Genomic DNA, 10,884 nt, shown 5'->3' on the forward strand with positions numbered 1-10,884 from the left:
CTGGGAATCTTCTGATTCGCTGGAGAAGCTCATGGAATCTCTCGGGTCACTGTCATACTCCCCTACGCTGCCCTCAGATTCCTCCCCTTCGCTCTCCATTTCCTCTCTCCCCTGTGCTTCTGCTCCTGAGCCCCTGACAGCATCAAAGCCAGAAGAAATGGCCTGTGATGCCCTGCCCCCCAAAGTTTGAGAAACCCCACTCTCTCCATCCTTGTCAGGGACCGTGCGGCCCTGAGGAGAAATGGTGGGAGCCTATCCCTCCCCCTGCTCCTAATCAGGATCCTGAATCTTCCCAGGAGCAGTGGGATAGTATAGATTTGGAGCAGTGGTTGGCAGAGGGACATAGTTCAGAAGACAGAAGTTGGGAAGAACTGGGGGGGTGAACAGTTAGGAGAGGAAGAACTGGGAAAGAGAGAGTTAAAAGACTCAGTGTTGCTGGAAAGCGTCCATCTGATCAGCCCAAGGTCAAGGAGGCCAGATAAGGTGGCCGCACATAAGGCACAGTGGTTGCGAGATCAGGTTGCAGGACGCGGAAGTGACATGGATAATCAGGGGAGAAGTGGGTGGAAACCTTAATGGGGAGCACCTTCATTCTGAAGAATAGATGTGTTGTTCTCTCGCTGTGTTCATTAAAATCTCTAACTGGTAAGAGACTCCTTTCTCTTTGTTCTGCTTATCTACTGCCAAAGGGGGGCAGGGGAGGGAGTCCCTGAAGCCTGACACCTTATCAGGGGCAGTTTCAGAAACAGCAAAATTGAACCCAAGTCAGGAGGGTGCCCTCCCACTCCAGTCCCTCTTGGATCCACAGTAAGTCCGGATGTGGGGGTGTTAAAATTGGGGCAGGGGGCAGCTAAGAGCTTGAGTGAGGAACCCAGAGATTTGGACTATATATAAAAGGAGACAATTCATTTATTAAAAAATATAGAACTCTGCACGTCAAACTTGCACGAAGAAGAAAACACAATTCCTGCGCAGCTGTCCTTTTGCTGAATGAAGCTCCTGGCTTGGCATCAACAATGCCCTCTGCACACACACTCCTAAACACAAACACAATTTGGAGCTGCTAATCTTGACTGCTCTAGGAGCCACTACCTGGTGCAGGTGTTGCATCGAGCGGCTTTCTCTTCACCCGGAGCACTTGTGATCCCACACAGGGAAAGAGTCTACCAAGTGTCTGCTCTTGAGGGTTTGCTGCCAAAGGGTCAAAGAGGTGTTTTTCATTTTCTGGCTGTGGGCCGATGAGGCAAGCTTCGTCCCAAGCACTTTGCAGCCTCTGGCATCATGAAATCTGCAGGCTGGCTCCTCCTCTGAGGAGCCAGAACCATCGCATTATCCGGGGAGGAGACTCACTGCCTGCCTGCTTGCAGAAAATATCCTCAGGCAGGTCCTTTGCCACCAGCTGCTGCTGCTGCCACCACAACCCAGATCTTTCACAGAGCGGCAAATGCTGGCAAATGGTTTTCTCTTGTCTGCCACACACTCATGCCAGCTTCTCTTCCCTGCGAGGCTGCCCATCTTCCTTGGATCTCGACACATAGCCTGGACAGAAGGTGCTAGGAGCTGGCAAGGGAGACGAAGATCCGTCCTGCACTCTCAGGATGCAGCAAAAGCAAGGGCTGCTTTTTGGCTCAGTTCTTCCACAGTATAGCACTGCTCTTGTAAACACCTCTCACTCTCTGTCTGTCTGTCTGTCTGTCTGTCTGTCTCTCTCCCCGAGAAAAAGAAATATGTGATGGAGGGATCCAGCTGCAACAAGTTCGTGTTTTTTTCAGACCCAGAAGTGGCTGCAAAGCTGCAGCAGCTGCTCTGAGAGAGTGCAGAGGGGCAGGCAGGCAGGCAGACGGGTCCTCCAGGCCCTCTGGCTTTGCCTCAGGCCAAATAGCCGCTGGGCTACTAATAGCCAGAGGCTTGGCCATTTTTCCTTACATCCGAGTAGGGGAAGAGGCAGGGGCCGTCCTTAGAAACAGCTTGCACCACGTTCAGGCTCCATTGTATCGTCTTCACTGCGTGGCCCTTTTGCTTCAGTGCCGCCTCAACACTCTGCAAGGAAAAGAAGAGGAGGAGGGTAGAGGAAATACAGGCATCACTTTGAACATAGGAAGCTTCCTTAGGCAAAGCTGAATTAGTGGTCTGTCTGTCAGGAGCTCGTCCTACACTCGAGTAGGACCCTGGCAGAGACACATGCCCAACTGGCATGTTCTCTCCTTCCTGGTCAATCATTCGGGAGCTTCAAAAGCTTTATTCAGCCCGAACATCACAGCGACCGATGCCAACAGACACCAGCACACTTAGGGATCTGCAGAGTCTTCGCAGCTTGCGTGACAGACTTCAGCATTTTGGCTAATCTACTTCATTTACATATAAACACACACGGAGCACTGCAACATGGCTCCCTCTCTCTCTAGCATCAGACAGCAAAGAGAACGAACAAAGGACAATAGTCCCACTTCACGGAACACAGTAACACAAACATCCTGTCTCCGTCATTTATGGAGTCAAAACATATACCGTATTTTTCGCTCTATAGGACGCACTTTTTCCCTTCCAAAAATTAAAGGGAAATGTGTGTGCATCCTATGGAGTGAATGCAGGCTCCTTGGCTTCAGTGATAGCAACGCAAAGCCTCCGAAGTGCAGAGGGAGCGCTCCCTCGGCGCTCCGGAGGCTTCGCGTTGCTTTCGCTGAAGCCTGGAGAGCAAAACCGACCCCTCTCGTTCTCCAGGCTTCAGGGATAGCCGCCTGAAGCCTTTGGAGCGCAGCGGGACCTCGTGCTGTGCTCCAAAGGCTACAGGTTCCTTTTGCTGAAGCCAGGAGAGTCTTGCAGAGAGGGAGAGCTGTGCGGTAGGAGAAATGGAAGGGGCTCCGTTTCTCCTGCCGCTTCGCTGAAAGGGCGCTGAGCAGAGAGGGGGAGAATTTTTTTCCCCCTGTTCTCCCCCTCCTATGGTCCGGTGCGTCCTATGGTCCGGTGCGTCCTATAGAGCGAAAAATACAGTACCGTCATGTGATAGACAAAAATCCCATGACTGCAATCATGGAGCAGGAATTCTAACACCACCTAGCTCAATATTGTTGCTGCCAACTGGAAGCAGTGACTCTCCCAAGATTTCATGCCCAGGAGCCATTCCCAACCTTTCCTGGAGATGCTGCTGTCAGGGATTGACCCTGGGATCTGTACAGCAGGCTCCCCCAGGAACTAGAACTCCCATCAGCCCCAGCCAGACTGGTCATATGACACGGGAGGTGATGAGAGCCCAGTTGTGCTTGCTGGGGCTGATGGGAGTTGTAGTCCGCAGCGCAGAGCTAAAAACTGACACAGGGCTTTCGCTTTATGTTTTGCACGCTGCAGGACTTGTGACAATCACTGACATACGCCTCAACTGTCCCGATTTAATAGGGATGCCCCATTTTTTTGGGGGGGGGAACATGCTCTCTTGTGAGATCACAGCCCCCAGAGACCTGTGTGCCAGTTTTCTTCTGGGACATGTTGGAGGTAGGCCTCTGTCTCATGGCTCCCCTTGAGACCCCAGAGAGCTGCTCACACGTCTCACCTTGTCAAAGTCATTCTCTACTTCAATGCCGCCGCCGCTGTTCGCACAGAGAATCGGTGCCTTTATAGCTTTGTCCACATCATACCCAAACCACAGCTTGTTAGCGATGGTCTGCAAGAGAAGGAGCAGCCTGGCTTTAGACATGTTCATGGAAGAGAAGTCTCGCAGCAGGCAGACAGTGTGGTGTAGTGGTGTAGTTATCTCCCGCTTGGACTACTGCAACGCACTCTACGTGGGGCTACCTTTGAAGGTGACCCAGAAACTGCAATTAATCCAGAATGCGGCAGCTAGACTGGTGACTGGGAGTGGCCGCCATGACCACATAACACCGGTCCTGAGAGATCTGCATTGGCTCCCAGTACGTTTCCGAGCACAAGTCAAAGTGTTGGTGCTGACCTTTAAAGCCCTAAACGGCCTCGGTCCTGTATACCTGAAGGAGCGTCTCCGCCCCCATCGTTCAGCCCAGACACTGAGATCCAGCGCCGAGGGCCTTCTGGCGGTTCCCTCATTGCGAGAAATGAGGTTACAGGGAACCAGACAGAGGGCCTTCTCGGTAGTGGCACCCGCCCTGTGGAACACCCTCCCTTCAGATGTGAAGGAAATAAGTAGCTATCCTATCTTTAAAAGACATCTGAAGGCAGCCCTGTTCAGGGAAGTTTTGTAATATTTAACGCTGTATTGTTTTTAATACTTGATTGGGAGCCGCCCAGAGTGGCTTGGGAAACTCAGCCAGATGGGCGGGGTATAAATAATGAATTATTATTATTATTATTATTATTATTATTATTATTATTATTATTATTAAAGTGTGGCACCAGCACCTGGGAGAGACCAGGTTTCAAATCCCGACTCGGCCATGAAGCTCACTAGGGTGACCTTGGGACAGTAACTGCCTCTCTCAGCCCATCCTACTTCACTGGGTTGTTGTGTGGATAAAATGGCAGGGTGTGTGTGTGTGTGGTGAACCATGTATGCCACCTTCAGCTCCTTGGAGAAAAGGGTGCGCTATAAATGCAATAAACAAATAAATGAACAAATAAATAGCAACAGATGCTGACCACGAGAGTTCAATCAAGCCTCCAAGTCCAGAGGCAGTCTACCTTTTCAAAACAAAACTTAAGCCATTTCCCCCAGGACAAATCAGAAAGCAAAAGGACAGATTTCACAGGTGTTAACTCTGCAGCTTCAGCTTTCCATGCTAAAGCCAGGAATCCAGTGTTTTTGTCAACTTACCAGCGCGACAGCAGGGATAATGAGTTGCCCGCCTGACCCTCCGACCACCAGCTTTGACTGCCCATTGCGGGAAATGAGGATGGATGGGGTCATGGAAGAAGGGGGCATCTCTCCTATAGTTGGGGGCAGCAAGAAATGGGGGGGGGGGTGAGCAACCTATACAGTCACTTTTAAAACAAAGAGGAAAAACCTCACCTTGTGCATTTGGATATTCTTATTTCTCTCTCTCTTTAAATTTATGCTTTTCAGATATATACATTTCACTGATTTTACAATCATTTTAACATTTCAAAACTTGACTTCCTTCCCCCGCTTTCTGCAGTTCCTTATATTTATTTTTAATATCTTCTGCATATCCAAATTAAGTTAACTTATTTATTTATTTATCTTCTTTAAATATACAGTGGTACCTCGGGTTACATACGCTTCAGGTTACAGACTCCGCTAAGCCAGAAATAGTACCTCGGGTTAAGAACTTTGCTTCAGGATGAGAACAGAAATCATGCTCCGGCGGCACGGCGGCAGCAGGAGGCCCCATTAGCTAAAGTGGTGCTTCAGGTTAAGAACAGTTTCAGGTTAAGATCGGACCTCCGGAACGAATTAAGCACTTAGCCCGAGGTACCACTGTATACTCTTACATAACTGCAGGTTATTACAATAACCCTGCCAGTGTTTTTATCTGTTTACAATTTATCTGTAAATATTCAACGAACCATTTCCATTCTTTTATTTAAAAAAGTTTGCTATCTTGATTTATTATTCTCCTGGTAAGTTTCGCCATTTCTGCATATTCCATAAGTTTTTGTATGCTTTCTTTCTTTGCTGGGACTTCGACGTCTTCTTTCCATTTTTGGGCAAGTAGCATTCTTGCCGCTGTAGTTGCATACATGAAAAGGTTTCTATACAATTTAGGTAGTTCTGTCCCTATAATTCCCAATAATTATTTTTCTCTCTCTCTCCTTATTGTTGGAGAGAAATATTTGCGCCTTTAGGTTAATGAGCCGAAAGAAGACCCACAGCCAATTTGATCTCCTTTTTCTTCAGGGTGTGGGTGAACTGTCCTGGAATCCAATCAACCCCCATTGAGACTCTTCTATCATCCATTCATCTATCCATCCATCCATCCATCCTGCAATTAATCCAGAATGCGGCAGCTAGACTGGTGACTGGGAGTGGCCGCCAGGACCACATAACACCGGTCCTGAGAGATCTGCATTGGCTCCCAGTACGTTTCCGAGCACAATTCAAAGTGTTGGTGCTGACCTTTAAAGCCCTAAACGGCCTTGGCCCAGTATACCTAAAGGAGCGTCTCCAACCCCATCGTTCTGCCCGGACACTGAGGTCCAGCGCCGAGGGCCTTCTGGCAGTTCCCTCATTGCAAGAAGTGAGGTTACAGGAAACCAGACAGAGGGCCTTCTCAGTAGTGGCGCCCGCCCTGTGGAACGCCCTCCCAGCAGACGTGAAGGAAATAAGCAGCTATCCTATTTTTAAAAGACATCTGAAGGCAGCCCGGTTTAGGGAAGTTTTTAATATTTAACGCTGTATTGTTTTTAACACTCGATTGGGAGCTGCCCAGAGTGGCTGGGGAAACTCAGCCAGATGGGCGGGGTATAAATAATAATAAATAATAATAATAATAATAATAATAATAATAATAATAATAATAATTATTATTATTATTATTATTATTATTATTATTATCATTATCATTATTATCATCATCCATTCATTCCCTCCTGCCCAGCATTTGTGCTTATAATGGGCTTTCCCAGCGGAGGTGGAGCTCACCTGGTGAGATACTGCTATTCAACTTCTTCATGCAAAAGTCAGCGAGTTCATTGTTTAAGATGATCCCAGTCTGTGGCGAATACACCATGGACCCAAACCTGAGCATGAGGAGAGAAGAGGTTTGAGGGCACCATCAGAAGGGACACAGTTCTCAGTGGCAAGAAAAATTGATGAGTTATGAAGAACTGGCTAAACTCACATACAAACTGCGGGACAAGGACAATTGTGACTTTAAGGAAGAACGGGAGCCTTTTACAAATTATCTAAAAAGACAACAAAATGAACTGGACTCCTTGGCAGGTTTTGAATAAACATACACAAATTTATTGGTTGATAACATGACAGATAGATAACGTAAGGATATGTATAATTTTATAACATGCAGAGAACAATATGTGCTGAGAAATCAGAGAGGAGCTGAGGGAAGACGGGCGGGGGGACGGAGGGTTTGAAGCATAATTATCAACTTTTTCCTTTTCTTGTGAGGAATCCTATTTGGAATAAAGGAATTTCCCTTAAAAAAAGGGAAATGTTGACAGCTATGGTTTGAAGGGGGAAGGGAAAAATAAGAATGAATACAATATGTTTTGATAGTTTGTATGTTGAAATTGTTAATGAAAATATATTTTTTTAAAAAAAGAAAGGAAGGGACACAGTTCTCCTCCCTACTCTTTTTTCCCCTGGTGGGGTGGCGGTGCCCAGAACAGGGGACACAAACAGGTGGCAGGGAAGGAGAGGGTTAAGCAACTCCTGTGTGGCCAGCCCAGAGCAGGGATGCCATTGTTCCTGGCCTCTCCAAGTGGGCCTTTCCAGTGTGCCTTTGCAGTGGAAGTGAGCAGATGGGATTTCTTATCCTTCAGTAGGAAAGGAAACAGGAAAATGCCAGACCTCTATCCCTGCAAGAGGGCCAGGAACCATGGAGACGGCGTCCCACTCTCTGCCTCCCACAGCCCAGCAGTTTGAATGTAGGACGGTGCCAGTGTGGTGTAGTGGTTAAGAGTGATAGACTCGTAATCTGGGGAACCGGGTTCGCGTCTCGGCTCCTCCACATGCAGCTGCTGGGTGACCTTGGGCCAGTCACACTTCTCTGAAGTCTCTCAGCCCCACTCACCCCACAGAGTGTTTGTTGTGGGGGAGGAAGGGAAAGGAGAATGTTAGCTGCTTTGAGACTCCGTCGGGTAGTGATAAAGCGGGATATCAAATCCAAACTCCTCCTCCTCCTCCTCCTCCTCCTCTTCTTCTTCTTCTTCTTCTTCTTCTTCTTCTTCTTCTTCTTCTTCTTCTTCTTCCTTCTTCTTCTTCTTTGTCAGACCATTGGTCCATCTAACTCCATATTCCCAACACTGACCGGCAGCAATGGTTATTCAGCATTCCAGAGAGGGGGTCTCTCCCCAGCCCTGCCTGGAAATATGGCTGGGGATTGGACCTGAGGCCTTTTTGTGCACATGCTCTACCGCTATGGCCCTTCCCCTAAAATTAAAACAAGATTCTAGTCCTCAGGGCACACGGAGAGCTTGCCTGAAGGATCAAGCCAAAGGCCCATCTAGTCCAGCATGGGCATAAGCAAGGGGGGCCTGCCCCCTATATCAATACAAATTTAAGGTTCTGCCCCCTAAAAAAAATCCTGCCCCCCAAAAGAATCCTGGCTACACTCATGTAGTCTAGCATCTTCTTCTTACAGTGGCCAACCAGGTGGCTCTGAATTAAGGTCTGATTTAAATAGGAAGCACAGAGTCAAACCGTTGGTCCATGTAGCTCCATGTTTTCTGCACAGACTGGCAGCAATGGATCTCCAGAGTTTCAGACGGGGAAACTCCCAGCGCATGAAATTATTGCAATAAAGGGGGCTGTCTGGAGGCCCTGCTTTGGCATAGCTGTCAACTTACAGATTTGAAAATAAGGGACCAGCAGCCTCGAAAATAAGGGATCAGCAGCCAAAATAAGAGATTTTCGGAGCACAGGTATGTTCAACCTCTGAGCCCCTCTGAGCCAAAGGCAGAAAGCCCAGCCAGCAGCCAAACGAAGCCTCAAGCGGTGGTTCCCACAGCGCAGCAACCCAGCAAAGGGGATGCAGCAAGGAAAACCACTGTCACCTCTCCGCTGGGAAGCGCTGAGCAAAGGCGAGTCCCCAGGCAACGCAGCCGATTTGATCGGCACAAGGCATGCAAGCTCCACCCCCCAGTCGTTCTTAGACTCCTTATTGGGTGAGCAATGCAGCCAAGCAACACAGTTGGAGCCTCCCTCCTCCCTGGCCGGCAGGGAGGGAGCGAGAGGAACTGCTTCCTTTGAAACCCGGGAAATTTAAGGGACATCATCAATAAGGGACAGCAGCGGGACACAGCGCTGGGATAAGGGACTTTCCCGCCAAATAAGGGGCGGTTGACAGCTATGTGCTTTGGGAGAAAGCACAGAAGAAGCTTCTGTCCCGCCTTTGCCCTTGGGGCTCACCCGCTCCTACTTACGGGTAGTTAATGGTGCTGGTGGCTGACACAGCACTCCCATCTTCAGCCAGGACGGAAACGTGGGAGGTGCCAAATGAGGTCTTTCCCACCTGGACAGCGTGGTAGTGGGATGCTGGGTGGTCTCCCCGCTCATCGATCTGCTGCCTGACTTGGCTAGCAAAGGAGTCCGAGATCAGCTCACTCAAGACACCCTAAAAAACACAGCGCATCTCAGTGAGGCAGGTCCCGATAACCACAGCTGCAAAGGAGGAATGGTGCCCTCTGGAAAAGTCAAAGCTGGGCTCAGTGGGATAGGAATGTAAACTGCAGGGAGCAACATCTTGCAGTGCTTATCTTCAACTGCAGAGGGCAGCTATTTACCTGTCTCGCCCACTGGCTCCCAAACATTTTCAAACCATTGCCTCCCATCTTCCATAAACTCATCCCCAGCACCCTATGCCAGGGGTCAGCAAACTTTTTCAGCAGGGGGCCAGTCCCTCATATTTGGGGAAAAATATGAACAAATTCCTATGCCTCACAAATAACCCAGAGATGCATTTTAAATAAAAACACACATTCTACTCATGTAAAAACATGCTGATTCCCGGACCGTCTGCGGGCCAGATTTAGAAGGCAATTGGGCTGGATTTGGCACCCGAGCCTTAGTCTGCCAACCCATGAGCTAGACTTAAGTATGCCTTTGTAATCAAATGACCACTTTAAGCCCGCCTGAACAAAGCTGCTGTGCCAGTTAATTTTTAGCAAGTATTCTGAGTGAGTAAATGGTGGGTTTTTTTAACAAGACTTGTTTGTGTGGTTATTGTTCTAAGGGTGAGGAAAGAGGAAAATAACAGGAGAATCCAGTCTGCCTCAAAGCAACCTGTATTGGATGAAACTAGCCTATGTAAGCTTTCTGTTTTAAGCTGTAAAGGGATGGCACGATGCTGAACTCACAAACGTGAGGAAGGAAGGATAACAGCTCATAAATATATCCTCTCCTAGCTTCGATTCACATCCCAACAGGCAAAACGATTGAAAGCTATTCTATATCAGAAATCAGATTGTGAAATTGAATTGCTGAAACGGAAAATGTCTTGATTCTATTATTATATATACTGTACGTACACACGGCTTGATTGTAAAAACGATAGTTAAAATGCTAAAACAGGTTAACATTACCTCAACTTTCCAAGCCTCTGGGTAGGCTCACCTAAACAAGAACGTTGTTGCCAGGTGCCAGAAAGAGTACAATGAAGGCACCTGCCTGATCTCAATTTTATGATAACTAGAATATTTGGGCTTCATGATGACAGAATGCTGAGGCGTCAGCTGCCTGAACAGCTCTGCAATTATGAGCAAGGAAGAGAGTTTCCCCCTCTTGTCTTCTCTCCGCAGCGGCTGCCCCTCAACTCTGTCCAAATTTGCAGAACTCCCTCCCCTTTCGGTCCAGGCAAAACCAAAGCCCCAGACCCTGTCTTTTTGGAAACATGAAGAGACTCATTTAGCCATGCTAGATGAGGGTGGCATGAAGCTCCAGAGTTCCTTACATTCTTATCCAGTGCTTTTTTCTAGAAGAAAGATGTGCTAGGACTCTCCATGAACTCTTTCCTTGTCCTCTTACAATGGCAATGGAGCCCCCCTGAGGGGTGCCGTCACTGAGTTCCGGTAAATTCCGGCTGAAAAATATCCCTGTTCTTATCTGATTCCTTTCAGACTACAACCCTCATCAACCATCAGCAGATGGGAGTTGTAGTCCAAAACATCTGGGGGGCACCAGGTTGACCAAGGCAGCTCTAGATGTACATATATATAGATATATAGATATATAGATATATAGATATATAGATATATAGATATATAGATATATATTAATGA

The 10,884-nt window shown here is 48.0% G+C and overlaps 1 protein-coding gene across 1 annotated transcript in view; it reads right to left on the bottom strand.

Moving 5' to 3' along the window:
• Positions 1-891: 891 nt before the first annotated feature.
• The window catches only part of GGT5 (gamma-glutamyltransferase 5), a 29,944-nt gene continuing 19,951 nt past the window's right edge, over positions 892-10,884 (bottom strand). Inside the window, exons 8-12 of the mRNA XM_053369013.1 lie at positions 9,031-9,221; positions 6,569-6,666; positions 4,781-4,893; positions 3,548-3,658; positions 892-2,040 (exon numbers count right to left, since the gene is read on the bottom strand). Of these exons, the coding sequence (XP_053224988.1) occupies positions 1,894-2,040; positions 3,548-3,658; positions 4,781-4,893; positions 6,569-6,666; positions 9,031-9,221 (660 nt within the window). The 3' untranslated portion in view covers positions 892-1,893. The remainder of the gene's footprint in view (positions 2,041-3,547; positions 3,659-4,780; positions 4,894-6,568; positions 6,667-9,030; positions 9,222-10,884) is intronic.

This window comes from Podarcis raffonei, chromosome 16 (assembly GCF_027172205.1).
Source record: "Podarcis raffonei isolate rPodRaf1 chromosome 16, rPodRaf1.pri, whole genome shotgun sequence".
In the NCBI taxonomy this organism is placed as follows: Eukaryota; Metazoa; Chordata; class Lepidosauria; order Squamata; family Lacertidae; genus Podarcis; species Podarcis raffonei.